Source organism: Stenella coeruleoalba (genome assembly GCF_951394435.1).
Source record: "Stenella coeruleoalba genome assembly, chromosome: 10".
In the NCBI taxonomy this organism is placed as follows: domain Eukaryota; kingdom Metazoa; phylum Chordata; class Mammalia; order Artiodactyla; family Delphinidae; genus Stenella; species Stenella coeruleoalba.
Genome location: NC_137156.1, coordinates 68,781,734 through 68,805,567, shown reverse-complemented (window position 1 = coordinate 68,805,567; position 23,834 = coordinate 68,781,734). Strand labels below are relative to the sequence as shown.

At 49.8% G+C, this 23,834-nt stretch overlaps 1 protein-coding gene and 1 pseudogene across 2 annotated transcripts in view; one reads left to right on the top strand and one right to left on the bottom strand.

Annotated features, from left to right (window-relative positions):
- DNAH1 (dynein axonemal heavy chain 1) overlaps window positions 1-21,635 on the bottom strand; it is a gene marked incomplete at its 5' end in the record, with an annotated part of 79,996 nt that extends 58,361 nt beyond the window's left edge. The window contains 9 exon segments of the mRNA XM_079933625.1: window positions 6,902-7,154; window positions 7,723-7,884; window positions 10,231-10,363; window positions 11,297-11,453; window positions 11,900-12,074; window positions 14,307-14,379; window positions 15,394-15,776; window positions 21,554-21,593; window positions 21,597-21,635. Coding sequence (XP_079789751.1) covers window positions 6,902-7,154; window positions 7,723-7,884; window positions 10,231-10,363; window positions 11,297-11,453; window positions 11,900-12,074; window positions 14,307-14,379; window positions 15,394-15,776; window positions 21,554-21,593; window positions 21,597-21,635 — 1,415 coding nt within the window.
- On the top strand, window positions 240-1,172 carry LOC307192587 (peptidyl-prolyl cis-trans isomerase A-like; annotated as a pseudogene). Its single transcript has one exon. The product of its transcript is annotated as a peptidyl-prolyl cis-trans isomerase A-like (transcript).
- Window positions 21,636-23,834: the final 2,199 nt, after the last annotated feature.

Genomic DNA, 23,834 nt, shown 5'->3' with positions numbered 1-23,834 from the left:
GAAAATATCTTCAAATCACATATCTGATAAGGGATTAATATCCAAAGTATATAAAGAACTAAAATGCAACAACAAAAAAACAACTGGGGACTTCCCTGGGGGTCCAGTGCTTAAGAATCCACCTTCCAAAGCAGGGGACATGGGTTAGATCCCTGGTCAGGGAACTAAGATCCCACATGCCACAGGGCAACTAAGCCCGTGCGCCACAACTAGAGAGGCCGTGTGCCACAACTAAAAAGAAGCCCATGCGCTGCAACGAAAGATCCCACGTGCCAAAACTAAGACCCAACACAGCCATAACTAAATAACTAACTAAATAAATAAATAAATACAACTAGATTTGAATATAGGCAAAAGAATTTGAATACACATTTCTCCAAAGAAGAATATACAAATAGCCGATAAGCGCATGAAAAGAAGTGCTTAACATCACTAATCATTAGGAAAATGCAAATAAAAATCACAAGGAGATACCACTTCACATCCTTTAGGATGGCTACTCTAAGGAAAAAAAAAAAAACAGAAAATAGAAAGTGTCAGTGAGGATATGGAGAAATTTGAACCCTTGTGCCCTGCTGCTAGGAATGTAAAATGGTACAGCTGCTATGGAAAACATGTTGGTGGTTTCTCAAAAAATTAAAAATAGGGCTTTGCCGATGCCACCCGAAGCCACCCTGCACTACCCCACCATGGTCAACCCCACAGTGTTCTTTGACATTCACTGTTGATGTCACCTTGGACCATGTCTCATTTGAACTGTTTGCAGACAAAGTTCCATAGACAGCAGAAAACTTGAGTGTTCTGAGCACTGAGGAGAAAGGATTTGGTTATAAAGGTCCCTACTTTCACAGAACTATTCCAGGGTTTATGTACCAGGGTGGTGACTTCACATGCCATAATGGCACTGGCAGCAAGTTATCTACAAGGGGAAATTTGATAATAAGCATCACTCTGAAGCACATGGGTCTTCACATCTTGTACATGGCAAATTGTGGACCCACATAAATGGTTCCCAGTTTTTCATTTACACTACCAAGACTGGGTGGTTGGGTGGCAAGCACGTGGTCTTTAGCAAGGTGAAAGAGGGCATGAATATTGTGAAAACCATGGAGTGCTTTGGGTCCAGGTTTGGCAAGACCAGCAAGAAGCTCACCATTTCTGACTGTGGATAACTAATAAATTTGACTTGTATTGTATTTTAACTACCAGACCATTCCTTCTCTCATTTGCTCATGATAGCCTATAATCTTTGTGTTCTCACTGCAGTTTTTTGGGTTCCAAGTTTTCCTTACCCCCTTCCAAGTCTAGCTGGATTACGGAGTTAAGTTTATGATTATGAAACAAAAACTAAACAACAACAAATAGAATTACCATATGATCTAATAATTCTGCTTCTGGGTTTATACCCAAAAGAACAGAAAGCAAGGACATGAAGTTATCTTTGTATATCCATGTTCACAGCAGTATTATTCATAATAGCCAAAAGATGGGAGCAATCAAGTGTCTATCAACAGATGAATGGATAAACAAAATGTGGTATATATGTACAATGGAATATTATTCAGCCTTAAAAAGGAAGAGAATTCTGACACGTGCTACAACATGGATGATACTGAAAGACATTATGCTAAGTGAAGAAAGGATTCGCAAAAGGATAAGTATATATGATTCTACTCATATGAGGTACTTAGGGTAGTCAAATTCAGAAAGTACAATAGAATGGTGGTTGCCAGGAGCTGGGGGAGAGGGGAATGGGTCTTATAGTTTAATTGGTACAAAGTTTCACTTTGGGATGATGAATATTCTATGGATAGATGGTAGCGATGGTTGGACAACAATATGGATGTACTTAATGCCACTGAGCTGTACACTTAAAAATAGTTAAAATGGTGAATTTTATATTATGTATATTTTACCATATACATAATGGCCCTACAAGAGATTAAAATATACTGTAAAATATCTATAATTAAAACTGTAGGGGCTTCCCTGGTGGCGCAGTGGTTGAGAGTCCGCCAGCCGATGCAGGGGACGAGGGTTCGTGCCCTGGTCCGGGAAGATCCCACATGCCACGGAGCGGCTGGGCCCTTGAGCCATGGCCACTGAGCCTGCACGTCCAGAGCCTGTGCTCCGCAACGGGAGAGGCCACAACAGTGAGAGGCCCGCGTACCGCAAAAAAATAAAAATAAAAAAACTGTAGTGGACGTCCCTGGTGGAGCAGTGGTTAAGAATCCGCCTGCCAATGCAGGGGACACGAGTTCGAACCCTGGTCTGGAAAGATCCCACATACCACGGAGCAACTAAGCCCGTGCACCACAACTACTGAGCCTGCGCTCTAGAGCCCACGCACCACAACTACTGAGCCCGCGTACTACAGTACTGAAGCCTGCGTGTCTAGAGCCTGTGCTCCACAACAAGAGAAGCCACCGCAATGAGAAGCCCTCACACCGTAATGAAGAGTAGCCCCCGCTCACCGCAAATAGAGAAAGCCCGCGTGCAGCCATAAATAAATAAATAAATAAATAAAAACTGTAGTACGAGGACTTCCCTGGCAGCGCAGTGGTTAAGAATCCACCTGCCAAAAAAAAAAAAAAAGAATCCGCCTGCCAATGCAGGCAACACGGGTTCAATCCCTGGTCTGGGAAGATCCCACATGCCACAGAGCAGCTAAGCCAGTGCACCACAACTACTGAGACCGCGAGCCACAACTACTGAAGCCTGCGTGCCTAGAGCCCGTGCTCCACAAGCCACTGTAATGAGAAGCACGCACACTGCAAGAGTAGCCCCCACTCACTGCAACTAGAGAAAGCCCGCACACAGCAACGAAGACCCAATGCAGTCAAAAATAAATAAATAAAAATAAATAAATCTATTTAAAAAATTATAGAAAAGAAAACTGTAGTACGAGTGCATAAATGGACAAACAGAACAATGGAATAGAACAGAAAATCCAGAAATAGACCCAAGTACACATGGAAATTAGTGTATGATAAAGGTGGCCTCTCAAATCTCTGTGTCATAGATGGAGGTTTCAATAAATGTTGATGGGTAATAATAAACCATTTAATAAATGTTAGTTAGCCATTTGGAAAAAGATAAAATTGGATCCATACCACATACCATACATAAGGATGAATCAAGGATATAAAAGGCAAAAACATGAAACCATACAAGTTCTAGAAGAAAACCTCAATATAGGGAAGGACTTTCTAACTATGACTCAAAATCCAGATGCAATAGAAGAAATGATTAATAAAACTGTTTACGTACTTTTAAAGTTATATTGCAAAGATTACTATAAGAAAAGTCAATATACAACTGACAAACCAGGAGAAAACATTTACAACATACATCACAGATAATGAACCAATATCCTTGGGACTTCCCTGGTTGTGCAGTGGTTAAGAATCTACCTGCCAATGCAAGGAACATGGTTCAATCCCTGGTCTGGGAAGATCCCACATGCCGCAGAGCGACTAAGCCTGTGCGCCACAACTACTGAGCCTGTGCTCTAGGGCCCGTGAGCCACAACTACTGATCCCATATGCCACAACTACTGAGGCCCACGCACCTAGAGCCTGTGCTCCACAAGAGAAGCCACCACAGTGAGAAGCCTACACACCGCAACAAAGAGTAGACCCCGCTCGCCACAACTAGAGAAAGCCTGCGGGCAGTAACGAAGACCCAACGGAGCCCAAAATTAATTAATTAATTAATTAATTTTTAAAAGAACCAATATCCTTAATATATAAAGAACTCATAACATTAGAGGGAAAATACCCCAAAAACCTAAGAGAAAAAAATGGGCAAAAAATATGGACAGGTCACAAAAAGATATAAAACTTGTCCTTAATCATATGAAAAGATTGAAAAGACATTCAGCCTCATTTATAATACTTACAGACTTACCTTCCAGACTGGCAAAAAATTAAATTGTATAACAACGCACTCTTGGCAAGGGGGTAGGGAAACAGGCACTCTCACACATTGCTGGTGGGCATGCAAAATCCTTATGGAGGAAAATGTGGTGATACCTAACAAAAGTACAGTGAGTACTCATCTTTTGACCTTGCAATTCCACTTCTCAGAATATACACTATATAAAGCTATACCTCCATCAATATGAATATACAAGTGCACAAAATTATTCATTGTAGCATTGTTTGTAATTGCAAACTACTGGAAATTACCTAAATGCCTATGTATTAGAGAATGGTTGAATAAACCATGATACATGGTACATCCACACAATAGATTACTATGCAGCTATAAAAAAGAATGAAGACTCAATGAACTGATAAGGATTGATTCCAGGATGTATTGTAAATGAAAAAGGCAAAATAAAAAGAATATCTAGGGCTTCCCTGGTGGCGCAGTGGTTGAGAGTCCGCCTGCCGATGCAGGGACACGGGTTCGTGCCCCAGTCCGGGAAGATCCCACATGCCGCGGAGCGACTGGGCCCGTGAGCCATGGCCGCTGGGCCTGCGCGTCCGGAGCTTGTGCTCCGCAACGGGAGAGGCCACAACAGTGAGAGGCCCGTGTACCGCAAAAAACAAAAACAAAAACAAAAACAAAAACAAAAAAAAAAGAATATCTATAGTGTACTACCCTGCATTGTAAGAAGGGGGATAAGAAAATATACATGAAAATATCATTTGTGCAAAAAGAAACACAGAAAAAATAAACCAGAAACTAGTGATATTGGTTACCTATGAGTGGGAACAGAGTGGAAAAGATGGGAGATGTGGATAGGATAGAATGAATGAGAGTGAAGAGGGACAAATCTGAGTATACCTTTTTGAGTAACATATATTAGTGAGTATGTTTTATATATGTGTGTATATATTATACACATAGAGAAATATTTACATATGTATATGTATTCTCTCTAAATTTTATACATACATATTATATATAATGTAATATATAACAATATACATGTATCTATTACAATATAATACACATATTATATGTATATTTTACATGTATTTTCTATATTTATACACATATATTTATAAAACAAACAGACCAAGCTATATATATATTCATCAATGAATATATCCCACTGAGCAGGGTGGGAAGAACTAAACCAAGTAACTTTTGAACATAGTATTTGGACTATATACTCCCTCTCTTTTTTTTTTTTTTTTTTTCTTTTTTGCGGTACGCGGGCCTCTCACTGTTGTGGCCTCTCCCATTGCAGAGTACAGGCTCCGGACGCGCAGGCTCAGTGGCCATGGCTCATGGGCCTAGCCGCTCCGTGGCATGTGGGATCTTCCCGGACCGGGGCACGAACCCGTGTCCCCTGCATCGGCAGGCGGACTCTCAACCACTGCACCACCAGGGAAGCACCCCCTCTCTTTTTAAAGAGAAAAAGAAAACTAAACAAATATCAAAGATTACTTTGTAGAGTTTTTCCTCCAAAGGGTATGGATAAGCAATTGAAACTACTTTCTGTGTATTCCAGGACTGAGCAAATAAGTAAATATACTATGAGGAATAAAAGCCAATTTTCTTTTAGAAAAAGAAGTACCAAATATGTACAAGTGAGAATGAGCCCTGTGGTTTGAAGTCAATATGAAGATATCAGTATGAACTCATGTTTTTTAACAGATAGATATATAATAGATAAAGACATGTGCATGGAGGTTATATGTAACATAATGTAATATAAGAATATATGGTATGAGGGGCTTCCCTGGTGATGCAGTGGTTAAGAATCCGCCTGCCAATGCAGGGGACAGGGGTTCAAGCCCTGGTCCAGGAAAATCCCACATGCAGCGGAGCAACTAAGCCCGTGTGCCACAACTACTGAGCCTGCTCTCTATGGCCCGCAAGCCACAACGACTAAGCCCATGTGCCGCAACTACTGAAGCCTGTGTGCCTAGAGCCCGTTGCTCTGCAACAAGAAAAACCACTGCAGTGAGAAGCCCGCGCACTGCAACTACTGAAGCTGAGAGCCTAGAGCCTGTGCTCCGCAATGAAGAGTAGCCCCTGCTAGCCACAACTAGAGAAAGCCTGCGCACAGCAGCAAAGACCCAACGCAGTCAAAAATAAATTTTTTTTTTTTTTTTTTTTTTTGCGGTACGCGGGCCTCTCACTGTTGTGGCCTCTCCCATTGTGGAGCACAGGCTCCGGACGCACAGGCTCAGCGGCCATGGCTCACGGGCTTAGCCGCTCCGCGGCATGTGGGATCCTCCTGGACTGGGGCTGGAACCCGTGTCCCCTGCATCGGCAGGCAGACCCTCAACCACTGTGCCACCAGGGAAGCCCCAAAAATAAATTTTAAAAAAAGTTTAAAGAATATATGATATGATATAAAATAAATAAATAACGTATATATCTTAGATCTATCTGCTCTAAGGACTTCAAAGTGTTGATTTCCCAGTAGCAATGAGCACATCTTAATGTCAAAATCTTAGCTTCTAAATACCATTCCCCACCAAGAGGAACCAGGGTTCCTTGGGAAAACAGCTGATTTCAGGGCTGGGTCTGGGAAAGTAAGATGAGCCTGGAACTTCTTGCTGTGCCAGAAAGTAAAAGCATACTCAATGAACAATAAGAACATATCAAATGGACACAGGAATCAGCCTGAAGAGGCTCCCACTGGCCAAAGCTGGGACAATTTGATCATCAAAATTAAAAATGGTAGTAACAGATTATAACCCTTGGAATAAAATTAAGAATCCATGAGTCCATATTGATATGAGAGATCTGGAGATGAACAAGAAATTGTTTGGGGCCCAAGAAATCCATAATGCAGTGGGCAAGACAGCCCCAAACAGATGAGCATGGAGGGAGCATCCCCCCTCCCCCACTGGGCAGCACTACTTTTCCACTGGACAGCTCCCTGGAGGAGGTGCTGCTCTGGTGTGGGAAAGGGTCTGGGGGAGGTACTCACGAGGGCCCTTTGCGCATCCGAGGTGTGCTCATGGCCCACTGCTTGATCTTGCTCAGGCTCTGCTCACTGATGAGCCACTGGCCCTCGGAGGGCATACAGTCCACATACAGGTTGTATAGCAGCAGCGCCTCTGTGTTCTTGCGCAGGGCGTTGGCCTGGACCACACGTTGTGTGAACACACGTGGGTCCTCAGCACAGAAGAGAAGCTGGATCCTTGGCACCCAGTACTGGCAGATCAGGAGGGGCGGCCTTCCTGGGGTCGGGTGGAGGGAGAAAGGAACATGCAGTGGGGCCCTCTGGGCAGGAGCACTGGGTTCCAGGCTGGCTCTGCCACTGATGCATGGTGGCTCTGAGCAAGTGACCCCATCACATCTGTGAAATGGGTATGACAACACTCCCTGAACTGCCCACGTCACAGGTTGTCATGGATGGATGTGAAAGTTCTTTGTAAACTGTAAAAAGCTGTGTACAGACAAGGAGTTATATAGGGGTGGCCATTCAATTGCCCATTCCTGATGCGACACCCAGGGCAGACATCTTTAATTGTTGGGCCTCAGGCTCCTTCTCAAGATGACACTGAAAGCAGCACTGCCAGCTGCTCAGAGTTGGCATATCAAATAATGGCCAATTGCCCTTCCTGGGATCTCTGAGTGATGCGTCCTCTGGTTCTCACTGGTTGGGGGACACACAGCCCCAGGACAACAGAGCAAGGGGCATTCAGACCCGAGCTGGCTATACCCTGCGCAGGGGTTGGCCTCAGTCACAGGCCAGGCCGGGCCTGAGCTGGGGGTCTGCCTGAGGCAGGGGCAGAGACCTCGTACCTTCGGCCGTTACCCCTCCATTCAGGATGGGCTTCCCCATCTCATCTCGCACCAAACCATCCTTATTCGTCTTGTGCACTAGGTACAGCTTCTTCTCCTCGTCATAGTCCAGGACGCCGACATCGCACCATTTGTACGTCAGCTTCTGACTCTTGGGGTCCTCTGAAACAGGAGGGGTGCCCATCAGTGCTCCCTGCCATAGGGTGGGAAAAGGCCCCTGCATGTGGGCAGTGGATGCTAGGAAAGGTCTCAGTGGTCACTAGTCTGGCCTCTCTCCCACCATGCTGACCCCCACCCTCTGGCTGCAGCAGAGTGGGGAGCCTACTTCCTTCCAGCTGAGCTTGACTCTTGGGAACCAGGCAGGTCTCTCTGCCCTGATGCTCTGCATGACTCCATCAGGGCAGAGAGAGACAGGCCAGCAGGGCTGGGACAGGAGGCAGGAAAGCCCCAAGCAAACAGGGGCTTGTTTGCTTAGTCCTTGTTTGCCTAGCCCTGTTGAGGATCTAGGTGTAGAGCTCATCACGTCTGAACTGGACCTCTTCAAGGCCCGAGGGAAGCCCTTAGGCTGCATGTGGCAGCTGAGCCCCCGGGCTGCTCCCATCAGGGCAGGGCAGGGTAGAAGACTGCTTCCCTGCAATGGCCTCAAAGCGGGCCTCAGGGGCTGTTTGGCCAGGATGGGCCTCCCACCCTCTCCCTGGGCTGAAAGCCTTTGACTACTCCAGCTCACCTCTTGCCACTGCCTCCCTCACTCATTCCTCTCCAGCCACACTGGATGTCTGGCTATTCCTATGACTTTGTAGCTTGCTCCTGCCTCAGGGCCTTAGCATTGGCTGTGCCCTCTGCCTGGAACAGTCTTCATCCAGGTCACCTCGATGCTGGCTTGTTCCCTGCTCAAGCGGCTTCTCCTTGTAGAAGCATCTCTGCCTAAAATAGCACCTTTGCCCCAGGCACTTTCTGATTTGTTACCTTGCTTGTGTGTCTCACAGAGCTTAAAGTCATATTGTGTATGCATCTTCTCCAGGCTGGAATTCCAAAGAAATGCTCCCACTGACTGATGCCAGGTAGATAAGTAAAGGAGGCTGCTGTGGGATATACCTCACCAGCTTTGGCTCTGTTTTGCTTTTCCCTCCTCTTCCTAATTAGTTTCCTTTTTGAAAATGCTGACCTTGTCTTGACTCAGCTTAAAGGAAAAGATGTCACAGGAAGCCCCTAGCAGAAAGCAGAGTCTGGCAGAAACGCTCCACCATTAGTGCTGCCACCCAGGGCCAGGGCCCATATGAAGCAGTGCAAGCAGAAGCACTTCAGGGAAGCCACTACCTGGTACATTTAAGGTTAATACAGCCCCAAACCTTCTGGTTTTATCACCAGGAATTGGAGATCTGGGAACAATTGAGTTAAATTATTTTTGTAATTAAGTCCAAAGTAAAGGGAACATTCTGGGTTTCTTATCTAGTTCAAAGAAATTGATTCTAGCATTTACATGTTTTTAAACTGAAACATAAACTTACAGCTTGCACAACGGACTCGCTGTGGGCCCCCTGGAGGCTGAGCAGTCTGAAAACCAGCATGGCTCTCACAATCCTATCTCCCGCCTGGGCGCTGGCCCACTGGGCCCACTCCCCACTCCACAGCGGCATATCCATGCACTGGGCAGGGAGCAGAGAGGCCTTCGCCCTGCACATGGGGACAGCCACCTCCAATCTCATAACCCAGACCTTCCTAGGATGCCTACATAGAGAGTAGTCATGCCAGCCATGGTGGCAGGCCAGGGTGGTGACCGTGGAAGGTCAGCCTGGCAAACAGCAACAAACTGGAGAGAGCTTCCACAGCCCCCAGGGCAGACCTGGGGCCAAAGGAGGGGCAGACACAGACAAGGGCAAGATTTGGCAAGTCTGTGCAACATCAGTGTGAGGATGTGTATGTGGGTGTGATAGCGGTTGTGAATGGGTGACAGTAGGCATGTGTGTTTGTGTGCTTAAAATTTGCATATGAGTACAGCTGTGTGTGTGTGTGAGGGATGGTGGGTGAGTGTGACAGTGGACTTATGAACGTGTGTGTTTGAAAGCAAGTATGTGAGTGTGAGTGTGTGACAGTGTGTGTGTTGTCCACGCAGAGGTGAAAGCCAAGAGGCCACAGTTATAGGTGGAGCAATGCGGTTTCTGGGGCACGGGATGGAACCGCTTGAATTGTGCCCCTTATACACATTTGAACATGTCTAATAAGCTTGCATATTTTTCATTGCCAATAAATCAAAGCATTTTTTTTTAACATTAGACACCATCCAGCTGTTCCTTCCTCAGCCCACCCACCCATGTCATCCCTGGTCCCTGCATTTCCTTCTATGCGGCCAGCCCGCTGGCCTGTATCCCAGCTGCGAGGCCTCAAAAGGTGGGGCCCCCACCTCCCATGGTTGAGGCCCCAGGGCAGTCTAGGAGTCTATGGCTGGGCTGCCAGGACAGGATGGTGCAGACAAGATCCTGTCCCCCTGCCCTTGCTGGCCCTGCTCACCGTGCCCCAGGAAGTCATTGATGGGCAGGAGGGCTTTTCCGGGGACAGGTTTCCTGTTCTGAGACCCTGGCTCCAAGCCCATGTTGATCCACTCACTGGGAGTCCGGCAGTCAAACTCCTCATTGTCAAATACCTGGAAGAAAACAGTAGATGCTGGGAGCAGGCGGCTCACCCCTGGTGGACCCAAGTGGGCTGGGCATGCCAGAGGGTAGGGGTGCCTGAGTAGGCTCCTCCCCAGATGCAGAAGCTGAAGACTGGGGCCCAGGGGCCTGAGTGCCTCCTCTGCTGTTCACAGGGGTCTGTGGAGTCTGGCTCTATGAAACCCTGTCCAACCAAGCCACACTGAGGTTCAGGCAGAGGGGTATCTGGGGACTCAGAGCAGGATATGGGCTCTCCCCCACCACTGGCCAGGATCACCCAGCTCAGGTCCAAGGGAAGTGGTGGCCCTTGGATTTTCCTGAGCACCCACCCAGACTCAGAAACAATGCAAGTTCAGGTTGTCAGAAGGCCATCTTTAGTAGGGTGATATGCAACTCTGTCTCCCCATAGGGACCACCAGGCAAGAGATACTCAGGACCATGGAGAGGAAGGGCAGGGAAGTGGGTGAAAACCAGGGCAGGCTATGCTCCCTCTTTCTCCTCTGGACTCAGTTTCCCCATTGGTACCCTAAAGGGGCTACAATGGTGCCTTCCTCCACCACAGGTCTCCCCATCCCAGTGACACCAGACGCAGTAGTCAGGGAGGCCTGAACACTACTCCACAGTCCAACTGGGCTGCTTCTTGGTGCCCGTGGGTGGGGTGGGGACAGAGCTCATGTACACAGGGTTCCCAGGCTCCCAGGGAAGAAGCAGGGAATCAGCGTCCCAGGGGTCCTGGGGCCCCTCCTGCCCCAGCCTAGGATGCCTGAAACCCCAGGAGTGGGGGTAGCACCCTGACTATGCAGTTGTCCTGTCTGACAAGTGAGTGCTTGTGATTGCCATGGGATCCCCTTTTGAGTCTGATCCCTCCGCTGGAGTCCTTCACCCCCATCTCCTGACCACTGGCCCTCTGTGGAAGCTGGACTCACCTTCAGTGGGAGATAGATGGGGAACAGCGGGTCATGACCCTGCTCAATGGTCTGGGGGTGGTGGGGGTCTGGGTGCCTGGGCATGAGCTTGTCGGAGTCAATGCCCTCGCTGGCCAGCAGCTGCTCAATGTCCAGGCTCAGGTACAGCCGCTTCCTCCTGGCCGAGGGAGACAAGGAAATCTCACGACAGCTCGGCGCATGTGAGGTGTCTCCATGGGGGTCAGCAAGGGCCCAGGGAGTTAAGGCAGTAGGGGTGTGGCCCAGTGACCCCCTCCAGGGCCCTCTGCCCTTCTGGGACTTATCAGGAAGTGGAATGGTGGCTGGGGCTGGTGTCCTGGGCTCCAACTGCCCTTGCATCCTGCCTGTCAGTTTCACCACGTTGACTTAAATGCCACCCTCCCTGATTCCACAGCAAGGAAAGTAACTCGTTCCTATTAAGAAACCAAAGGGCTAGAAGATTTGAACACTTGCACACAGACCCATCTTAGTAACCTCTGCCATGAGGATGATCACCTAGTTGTCTACTATCCCTCACTCTTTGAGGTGGGTGGATGCCACCTCCCAGAGGGCAGGCCCTCCCACTGCTCACGCAACCATACCTACCTCTCAATCTCAATCTTGCGGGGGCACTGGCCCGGCAGCACCAGGTAGGGCACCTGCACCTTGGGCTCGTAGGCCTGCAGCGGGAAGTCAGTCTGGGTGAGCAGCTTGGTGGTACACCCGATGTGCTGATGCTCCAGGCGCTCCTCGAAGTCCTCAGGAACCTCAAAGGTTCTGACTGTGGGCAGGGGCAGGGGCAGGAGCTGCAGGGGCTCAGGCTGGGGCCCAACACCCCCAAAACACAGTGCTAGGCAGGTACCAGGCATGCAGCTTTGGGGCATGGGAAGCTCAGAGCTGGCCTGTGGCAGTGAGAAGCCAGATGTGCACCGGGCTCCCAAGGGGTCACGAGCCTGGAGGACAAGGGCCGCCAGAAGGTCTGTTTTGGTCCTGCTCGCCCTGCCCAGAGCCAGCATGCTCGACCATTCCCCTCCTTTCTGCCCACAGCCCCGGTGCCAGCGGCTTTTGCTCAAGCCAGATGCTGAATCAAACTACCAGTGAGGATTACAGCTGGATAGGAAGGTGAAGTGGTAGCTCCCTGCATGTCTGGGATGGGTTCCTGCCATCCCTACCCCAGAGGCCCTCCCAAGCATCTCGGGGTCTGAATGCCATTCACTCACTGGGACTGTTTCCAGACTCAAGACATCCTGGATACTGTAGGAGTGGGTGGCACCACCACCCCACCCCCAGGGGACCCTCAAGTCACAAAATGGCCACACCTCCTTAGACAGGCTTCCATTCCAGGTCTGAGGGCAAGGGAACTGGTGAAGAGAGGCCCATTGATAGGGTGACATTCCAGTTTCCTGGGACTCAGGATGTTAAATGGGAAGGAAAGTCTCAGACAAGCCAAGACCATAGTGGTGGGGACGGGAGTGCAGGAAAGTGCTTCGGGGATGAGCCACCTTTCCCAGGGCCTGGGTGGGCTCTGGACAGCTCAGTGATGGCTCCGAACAACTCCCCTGGGAGGCCCTAGTAACCCCCTCCTTGGGCCTCACGTCTCTGGGGTCAAGATGCAGTCACACCAGAGGAGGGTCTACCTTGGGGGTACCCACTGGGGCTCTACAGAAGCTTCCAGAGGCTGAGCAGAGGCCATCCACCTGCCGCTAAGTCGGCTCTCTTACCAGAGCTGTCAGGTGCTCGGGGAACCCCACGCTACCAGAACGGTCTGGCCCAGGGGCAGTTTTCAGATCCCTAATCATCTGCTCTTGAGCCTATGGATCCATAACACATTCCACACCCAGGATCATGAATTCCTGGGCCTGGCCCTGCGTCTCAGGAGCCAAGAAGGAGCCAGGGTGAGGACAGCAAAGCCTGGCCCCCGCCCCTGCTGGTCCAGGAGCCCTAGGCAGGCTTCCCAGGCCTTCACGTAGCCTTCTGCCAAGAGCTCTGACGGCCATGAGTCCTGACTGCCGCCACCCTGTGACCCTGCCGGGCTGTTCTTCCTCACTTGGGTGGGGCCACAGAGCTGCTGACCAGCCCTGCCCCCCGCCCCTGCCATGGATAGCAGGAGCCCCATTCCCAGCTCCCCCGCAGCCCTTGATCTGTGGTTTGTAACCATTTTCTGGGCCACAGATACTTGTGAAACTGCTGACCACAATAGGCTGGATCCTCAGGTCACTGCACAGAGGCATGTACATGTGATGTTTCCTGTGCCACTTTTGGGGATTCACAGGCCCCCAGGAGGACTGTGGGTCTCAAGAAGACAAATCTGGACAGTGCCAGCACAGAGCCAGGCCTCTCCTGGGGGTAGAGTGGAAAGGCAGACAGCTGGGACCATGGAGCTTCTGGACCTGATCGAAAGGGCGTCCTGTCCACTGGCCAGCCAGGAGGGCCCCCAAGGTCTCACTGCCTCTCAGGGCCCCAACCAGTTCGCTGCCTTTCTTGGAGCCACCCTCTCCTCCCCTCTGCCACTGGGGACTGGTCTGTGCCATGCAGACCTGCCCCACACCTTACAAGACTCACCATGGAGCCTGAGAGGAGCGTCTTCCTTCCCCTCTTTGGCAATGAAATCCTGGGTACCTTCCTGCTCCAAGCCCTGTTCTAGGTGCTGCAGCCCGAGCCAGGTAACAACAGTCCTGACCTCCTCCAAGCCCACGTTCCACGTACCAGAAAACACACATGTCAATGTCCTACTGTCCCCAGCCAGGCAGAGGGAACTGGGGACCTGGCCCTCAGCAGCCCCACCACACCACAGTGCCCTTGTCACACACAGCTCTGCCGAGAGTCACAATTAAGCAGCTGTGCTTCACCGAGCACTCACCATGAGCTGGGGCCCTGCAAAGCACCTTGTTTCTTGTTATCCCCATTTCACAGTTGAGGAGATTGAAACCCTCAGCCAAGAGGAGACAATCTCCCTAAGGCCAGAGGCCCTGCTTCTAAAGGCACCCTCCCACCCAGCCCCCTGGGCACTGACCTCTTGGGGTGAACTTGTCAAGGTTGGCCTGCCGCAGGAGGTCCTGGTTCGTGCAGGGGCCACGACACACCTCCTGAAACCAAACCCCATAGCCCTGAGGGAGCGTAAACATCCCAAGGACAGGCAGGATCTGGTAGGGCCCCCAAGGCCAGGTGTCTCCCCCATGCCCACCAGAGAGCATCCCAGGGGTGCACAGGGACAGGGATGAGGAAGAATCAGTGAAGAGGAATTTGCACAATTCCTCATTCAGAGGCCACAGTAGGTGACAAGCTGTGGCCACCTGGGACACCCCTGGCCCAACCCCATTCTGGTCGTGCACAGTCCCCCTCCTCACTCTGAGAACACTCTTGGTGTGTGTCCAGGGGCTGAGCCACAAGACAGAGGTACTGTAAGGTCTGCAGGTGCCTCTGTGTATTCCTCCACTGCCAAGGGCACTCTGGGACCTCTGGCACAGTGGGTATCAATGGGTCATTGCCCTATCTCTATTGGCCCCTCCCCTGCCTAAAACCATCCTAAGGCTGTCCAGGACGCACAGGGCTCTTTGAACTCTCCCCTAGTTATATCCCTTCTCCGTCTTCCCCTGCCCTCCATCTCTCTCCTCTTATTTCTACTCTCCTCCTCCATGTGGGCCATGGCCTCTGTCAGGGATCTCAAGGCTCTGTATCTTCTGTTCCCCCTGCCTGGAACACTCCCCCCAGCCCCTATCTTACCCAGCAAATTCATACCTATCTTGTAAATCTCAGCAGTACACCACCTTGTCCCAGGACCCCCTCCCCAACCAGAGCTGGGGCCGGGGGAGGGAGTATTTCCCCACCAAAGCCATTGCCCCATGACAATAGGCATATGGATGACAATCCTGGTGTATTGTCACTGGGGCTTAGCCCAGGGCCTGTCACATAGCAGGTGCTCAGTAATGAATTTTTGAATGAATGGACAAAGATGGATGGGCAGAAGGATGGGCAGATGGGTGAGTGGGTGGAAAATTGCTAGACAGATTGGTGGATGGATGGATGGATAAAAGGAAGAAAGGGCAAAAAGAACCCACAAGGAAGGCTCAGGCTTGGTAGGGTATGGCTGCCACACTCACCCCAAGTTTATCCAAGCTTCCAGGGCTGAGGATGTCAGAGTAGAACCCACGCTGCTTCATCAGCGGGTACTTCTTATCAGTGCCCGTCAGGGGCAACTTCCGGGGCTGCCCCAAGTCTGAGGACGTGGATGGGGCTGCAGTCAGGTGCAAAGGTGGGGTCTTGGGGTCAGGGCTTGGAGGAAGCTTCTCCGACCCAGAATCTGGTCCCTGAAGAATGCTCCCCAGGTTATGCTCCAGGTCTCTCAGACTACACTCTTGGCCCACAGGAGTACTGCTGCACTCTGGGCCCTGAGGGGTCCTTCCTGGGCTGTGGCCTTCTCTGTTAGGCTGCTGCTCCATGCTGCTTCTCAGGGTGATGTCCCAGCCAGAGCTCCTAGAAGATACTGGTGTCACTGGGCCCTTGCCAACCTCTGCTCATCCCCCAGGGCCACCAGGATACAGGGATGCCTAGTCTGCCACCCCACAACAAGCCCCAGCCCCCAGGCATGGATAACGGAGGGAGGGAGTACTCTTCTAATATGAACAGACACAGAGTGCCAGGAAGGTCCTGCCAGGAGACAGCAGGGCCTTCCCTAGAAGCTATGTGAGAAATGAGACCCCAGAGTCAGAGGTTGAACACTCTATAGATGCCCCCAACCCCGTGCATCCTTCTGTACTTTCCCACCCTTCTCCCCTGTGTTACAGAGTAAGGCCTGGCTTCTCACAAGGGGAGATAAAGAGGGAGGCCCAGAGTTCACTCACTCAGTGAAGAGCTCTGTTTGGTTTTCTCCAAAATAACTTTCATCCAGTTGCAGCCTCAGTGCCCCTTACCCCCATTCCCCCAACCCCAGCCCCACCCCACCCAGTCCTGCCGGACTGCCCTGACTCTTTTTTTTTTTTTTTTTGTGGTACACGGGCCTCTCACTGTTGTGGCTTCTCCCGTTGCGGAGCACAGGCTCCAGAAGTGCAGGCTCCGGACGCGCAGGCTCAACGGCCATGGCTCACGGGCCCAGCCGCTCCGCAGCATGTGGGATCTTCCCGGACCGGGGCACGAACCCGTGTCCCCTGCATCGGCAGGCGGACTCTCAACCACTGCGCCACCAGGGAAGCCCTGCCCTGACTCTTCCCAGTGTGGGGCTGGGGATTCCAGAAGGAGAAGAAAGAGAAAGGAGATTGAAAATGTATTTGAAGGAACTTCCCTGGTGTTGCAACAGTTAAGAATCCACCTTCCAATGCAGGGGACATGGGTTCGATCCCTGGTCTGTGAAGATCCCACATGCCACGGAGCAACTAAGCCCATGAGCCACAACTACTGAGCCTGCACTCTAGAGCCTGCAAGACACAACTACTGAATCCATGTGACACAACTCCTGAAGCCATGCCCTGCATCCCCCATGCCCATCTGCCCATGCCCATCTCCCTTACCTTACCCCAGGAGCCAGAGGACTAAATCACCTCCCGAGAGGGACCCTGACCTTCTGTTGGCCCACAGATACCTCTGCCAGCAAAGGAACTATTCATCCACACCCTGGCTCTCAGGATCAACTCAGCTAATGAAACTGACACCCTCTTGTCTCCCCACAGGGAAAAACAGATGCACCACTGGATTGCATGCACATCCCAAGGATGAGGGTTTGCCGAGTTTTTATTGTGCAGCAAGCAAGCCCTTGCCAAGCCACTGCTGCTTTTGGCCACCTCAAAATGCACCACCAGGGGAAACCCTTGGTCAGGGGAGCACTATAAGAAACTAGAAAAGGGTATGAGGAAGAAGAGGTTTGTGTGTAATGCTGGTGCAAAAATAAAAAAGTTAAGTCAGGGAGATCAGATCAAGATGGCAGAGCAGTAGGATGTAGAGCTCACCTTCTCCCACAAATGCATCAAAAATATATCTACATGTGGAATGTTCCTCACAGAATATCTACTGAATGCTGGCAGACCTCAGACTTCCAAAAGAGCAAGAAAATCTCCACATAACTGGGAAGGACAAAAGAAAAAAGAAAAAATGAGAGAAAGGAAACAGGACAGGACCTGCACCCCTGGGAGGGAGCTGTGAAAAAGGAAAGGTTTCCACACTCTGGGAAGTCCCCTCACTGGTGAGGAGATCAGCCTGGACAGAGGGGGAGCTTTGGGGGAGAACGCAGCAAGCAACGGGTTTTTGGAGGACAAAGCGGAGAGAGATCTGCATAGACGGTCAGGGCCATCACCTGGCACTCCCCAGCCTGAGATGCTCATCCACTGAGGCGGGCCGGAGCGGGGGCTGGGTGCTGAGGCTTGTGCTTTGGAGGTCAGACCAGGGAGAGGACTGGGATTGGCTGTGTCAGGAAAGCCTGAGGGGGCCAGGGTGTGGTTGCCACAACCGAGGGAGTCCGGGGACGAAGCCTGGGCCCGACGGAGAGGCAAGGCTGCGGGCTGCCCCCGTGAGGAGACGGGGCGGGCCGCCATAGGAGCTTCTTTCTCCCAGGCTCACTATGTGGTGGCAGGGCACCGCCTACACGAACTCCAGGGTTAGGTGGAGGGTCCTCCTTCCAGGGAGCACATGGCCTGCCGCGGCCACCACCAATGAGGGTCCTGCCACTGGGAGCCAACCTCTGTCCCCACCCTTCTGGGAGCGTGCACGGGGGCTGGGCATCTGCATACCCCCTATCAAGGGGATAACGACCAGCACACCCTGAGGAAAGAGACGGCAAGCATCCAAACCAAAAACAACCTTCATGCCAAAAAAATATTAAACCCACACAAGCTATCAGGGACGCTCCCATACATAAATAGCCCTCCAAGACTATAGCAGATAATTGTTTCTCCTAAACACACAGAGTAAGGGAAATATAAGCAAAATGAAGAAGCAGAGGAACCACCACCAGTTAAAAGACCAAGAGAATTCCCCTGAAGGAATAAACAATGAAACAGACCTCTTCAGTCTTATAGACACCGAGTTTAAAAAGGAGGTAATGAAAATACTGAAGGAATTAAGAAAGGCTATCAACAGAAATGCAGATTACTGTAAAAAAGGGACTAGAAAACTAGAAACTATAAGGAGGAGCCAAGAAAAATTAGAGAATTCATTTGCCAAGACAAAAGCTGACCTAAAGGCAATGAATAGCAGAATAAATAATGCAGAAGAAAGAATAAGTGATCTGGAAGATAGAATAATGGAAATGAATGGGATGAATTGGGAGATTGGGATTGACGTATATATACCAATATGTATAAAATAGATAACTAAAAAAAAAAAGTCTCAAGAAAAACAGTAGACACAAAGCCAATGAAAAACATATATAAGATAATATAAAGTGTGCCAAGCTACGCATAATAGGGATTCCAGAAGGAAAAGAAAGGAGATTGAAAGTGTATTTGAAAGGACTTCCCTGGTGTTGCAATGGTTAAGAATCCACCTTCCAATGCAGGGGACATGGGTTCGATCCCTGGTCTGTGAAGATCCCACATGCCACGGAGCAACTAAGCCCATGAGCCACAACTACTGAGCCTGCACTCTAGAGCCTGCAAGACACAACTACTGAGCCCATGTGACACAACTACTGAAGCCTGCACACCACAACTACTGAGTCCATGTGCCACAACTACTGAAGTCCACGTACTCTAAGTCCTGCCTGCCACAACTACTGAGTCTGCACACTGCAACTACTGAAGCCCATGCAGCTAGAGCCCATGCTCTGCAACAAGAGAAGCCACTGCAATGAGAAGTCCATGCACCACAACAAAGAGTAGCCCCTGCTCACTGCAACTAGAGAAAGCCCGTGCACAGCAACGAAGACCCAACGCAGCAAAAAATATAAAAAATAAATAATTTTTTTTAAAAAAGGCAACAGAGATCCTAAATGATACAATAGAACAGTTAGACTTGATATTTTCAGGACATTACATAAAAAAAAAAAATACACATTCTTTTCAAGTGCACATGGAACATTCTCTAGGACTGACCACATACTAGGGCACAAAACTAACCTCAACAAATTTAAGAGTATAGAAAGTATTTCAAGCATCTTCTTTGATCACAAGGGCATGAAATTAGAAATCAATCATAGGAAAAGAAATGAGGAAAAATGATTACATGAAGACTAAACAACATGTTACTAAAAAAGACAATGGGACGGGCTTCCCTGGTGGCGCAGTGGTTGAGAGTCTGCCTGCCGATGCAGGTGACACGGGTTCGTGCCCCGGTCCAGGAAGATCCCACATGCCGCGGAGCGGCTGGGCCCGTGAGCCATCGCCACTGAGCCTGCGCGTCTGGAGCCTGTGCTCCGCAGCGGGAGCAGCTACAACAGTGAGAGGCCCGCGTACCGCAAAAAAAAAAAAAAAACCCTTGAGACAAACGAAAATGAAAACACAGCCATACTAAATCTATGGGATGCAGCAAAAGCAGTTCTTAGAGGGAAGTTCATAGAGATACAGGCCTTCCTCAAAAAACAAGAATAATCTCAAATAAACAGCCTAATCTACCACCTACAAGAATTAGTAAAAGACGAACAAACAAAACCTCAAGTCAGCAGAAGGAAAGAAATATTAAAGATAGGGAGAAAATAAATAAAACAGATTTTAAAAATATAGGAAGAAATCAATAAAACCAAGAGCTGGTTCTTTGAAAGGGTAAACAAAAGAGACAAACCTCTGGCCAGGCTTACCAAGAAGAAAAAAGAGAGAACCCAAATAAACAAAATAAGAAATGAAAAAGAAAAATATCAACTGATACCGCAGAAATACAAAAAACCATAAGAGAATACTATGAATAATTATATGCTAACAAATTTGGCAACCTAGAAGAAATGGACAATTTTCTAGAAACATACAGACCACCAAAACTGAATTGAAAAGAAATAGATAATTTGAACAGACTGATCATTAGAAATGAAATAGAATCTGTAACTAAAAACAAAAAACAAAAAAACTTCCTACAAACAAAAGTCCAGGACCAGATGGCTTCACAGGCGAATTCCACCAAACATACAAAGAAGAACTTATACTGATTCTTCTCAAACTCTTCCAAAAGAGGAGGGAACACTCCCAAAAGACATTCTATGAAGCCACCATCACCCTGATACCAAAACCAGACAAAGACACCACCAAAAAAAGAAAATTACAGGTAATTTCTGATGAATATAGATGCAAAAATTCTCAACAAAATATTAGCAAACTGAATCCAAGAACACATAAAGAAGATCGTACACCGTGACCCAGTTAGATCACCTGGTAGCCATTTTGGTTTGCATCAGAGGACGCTTCAGGTTGGATTCACTGACATTCAACCCCATGTGACCTGACCACCCACGAGGCACTGGGCTGGATGGACACAGATGAACAAGGGTATTTGATCCTCACTACAGGTACTACTAGAATCACCAATCCACAAACAACGAAACTAAGATCCAGAGACGTCAAGAAACTTGGAAAAGACACATAGCCAAGAAGTGGCAGAACCAGAATAGAAACTGAGGTGTCCACCTCTGGCTGACCCAAAGATCGGTCCTTAGCACCACAACAGTGGTTCTCAAACTGTGTGCCAAGGAGCCCTGAGGTTCTGCAAGGTGAGTGCCTAAGCAGAAGGGCTTCTGAGCCACCCACCCCTGATTCAACAAGGATCCTGCACCCTTATCTGTTTCACATATTCCGTTCGTGCTCAAATGCAGCAATTTTCAAGTAACACTGATCTCTGGAACCTCGACACCTAGCACGGGACTGGCATGGGCTTGGCACATGGTAGGTGCCTAGAAAGTGGTGAATGATTGTGAGAATGAATGAATGGGGTAAGTAAAGGAAGGAAGTTGATCTCTGTAAGCCCTGTGAGACAGATGCAGCAGTACTCTGCCAATTTACAGATGGGGACCCTGAGGACTAAGAAGATTGGACATGGTCGGGCTCAGGGGAGGCACTGGTGGCTGATGAGGACCAGAATCCTGGCTTTTTCCCTGCATGGGAAAGGACAGGGAGAGGGCTACACTCTCAGCATGGGGTGTGGTCAGTATGGGACTTATCTGCAAGGTTGTTTAAAAGTGCACCCCACTCCCTTCCCACAGGCCAAGGCAGAGAAACGGCACGGGGGCTCGCGGACAGGGATGTGGACCCGGGGCCGGGAGGACGTCCTCCTTTCTGTGCATTTGCCCTCTGAGACTTATGGAGGTCCCCCTGCAGGCGCTTGCCCCGCCATCCCTTGGGCCCACCGACCTACCGGCTCCACCGCACACGTTGTGGGGTCCGGCTGCCCGTTTCTAGGGAGGGACGCTGGGCCCGTTGCTAGGGGGCGGGACCATCCGGCAAGGCTGGCGGGAGCTTCCGCCAGTGAACCTCCGCAGGTCTGCACTAGCCTCCCTACATACTCCTGACTTGGCTCCTCCCGCCCCTACTCACCCACGCGGCTTGCCCCACCCAGGGCTGGGCCACCTCCGAGCGGTGGGTTGGAGGCCAGCGGGAAAGTGTCAGCCGTCTAGGCTTTCAAATCCAGGCTCCATTATCCATCTCCCCTCCCAGAGTTTTCTAGAGAAAGAGACAAAGCAGCCAAATGCTGTTTTCAAAGTGCGACAACTCTGATTGAATCCTGTTTTAAAAAAAACAAAGCTATGTAAACAACGTGGGAAGAAAACTTGGGGAAATTTACCGGAAAGGGTCGTTTCTGTTCCCCCGGAGGCTCAGCTTAAACACACACACATACATACATAGCCGGGCTGCAACTCCACCTCAGGCCTCCGCCGGGTGGGCAGTGGATGAACCTCCCCCGCCCCCGCCAGGTGCCCATCTGCTCCAAGACCTGGCATGAGTTCAGGCTTAGATACTCCTTCCTGCCCTGGATATTACTGTTAATTTTCTCAGATGTGATAATGTTACTGTGGTTATACAGAAGACTGTCCTTGTTTTAGCTGATGTGCAGTAAGGAATTTAAGGACCAATGTCAGGATGTCTGCTGCTGGGACTTCCTTTCACATGGTTCAGCAAAATTTATACATAGATAACTATATATAGAAAGGAGATAAAGCAAAAGTGGTCCAATACTGATAATTAGGGGATCTGAAGGTATACAGATGCCCACTCTACCCACCAGTCTTTCCATTTTTCTATAAGGAAAAGAGGTGGGTTACAAACCAAAGAAAATGTAAAAATCACTCCACCTTAACCTGAGAATCCCTGCCCAGAGCCTTCTCAAAATTGGCCTCATTTCATAGATGGGGAAAATGAGGCTTGGTAACACAGGTTAGTGTTGGGGGAGGTGGTAGGACCTGATGCTCATTATGCAAATGCCCGATTTTATTTGACATTTTAGTAATGCTGACTTGGTGCCAGCCCTGTGCTGGGGACTAAGTGTCCAGATTTGAACTGGACGCTGTCCCTACCATAAAATGTCTACTAAGTGGGAGAGAGCCAGAGAGACCAGGCCACAAAGAAACCAGAGGCAGGGTATAAGCTGTGACTAGAGATAATGATTCAGCCTTTGCACTGACTTCTGCTTCCTCTGTCCAGAACATCTCTCTCCACCAACTCCCACTCCTGGCCAACTCCTATTCATCCTTCAAGACCCAATGCTGATAAAACCTTTCCTGAGCCTGAACCATAGTTTACTTTGCTTTTCTTGTTGGCATTCACACAATAGGTACTTGGTGACCATAGCAGAAGGAAGGAAAGAGTATGAGGGGGATTGAAGGCAAGAATGGCCACAGCTCTTCGAGGGGATAGAGACCCCCAAAGCCCTGTTTTGGGCAGCTTGGCTCCTCTATAGGTCTGGAGATAGGCTGTGTACCCCAATCAGCCTGTGGAGAGGCACCTGCTTCCCCTCTTTTGCCTGCCACTTCCCACACTGGGTACAGCTGTCCAAACAGCTGCAGTACCCATCCAGTTGCCAAGGCAACGTCAGCCCATGGCGGGACGTCAGGGATGACAGGGGCAGAGCACTAATCCTGGAAAGTTGCCAAGCAACACAGCGGGTTGGTGACATCACAGGCACCATGGCTTCTGGACAGATGGACAGGCCACTGTGGAAAGGGTCCACTCTCAGGAGATCTAGCTTACAGAGTCACTCATCCTCTACTTCGCAATGGTTACTGCTGTGTCCCTCAACTGGAGGTGGGCTTGAGTGGCAGGGACCAGTGGGTGCTGCTTTCCCCAGCAGCCCTGCCAGCTCCACCTTGCCCCTCTACAGGTGTGACAGTGGATGTGACTGCCTCCTTCCTCAGCAGGGGACTGTGGGTCAGTCCCCACTCTCCTGAGTCTCAAGTGCCTACTTTCAAATGCCATCTTCTGCAATGGCAGGGCATGCAGGCTTTGATCTTCCTGCCCTGCCCTAGAAGTCACCATGCCTACCTGTTCCCTGGGAGAGGAACAAGGGGGCTGAGCCATGACCTCACCCTGGGCTCCTACCCCTCCTGTGGTGGGAGGGCAGTCTTTTGCCCTATATGAGCTGGGAGGCCAGTCTTGCTCTTGTTGAAATGGGGAGAAACTGGCTTCCTGAAAGAGTTGGCGGC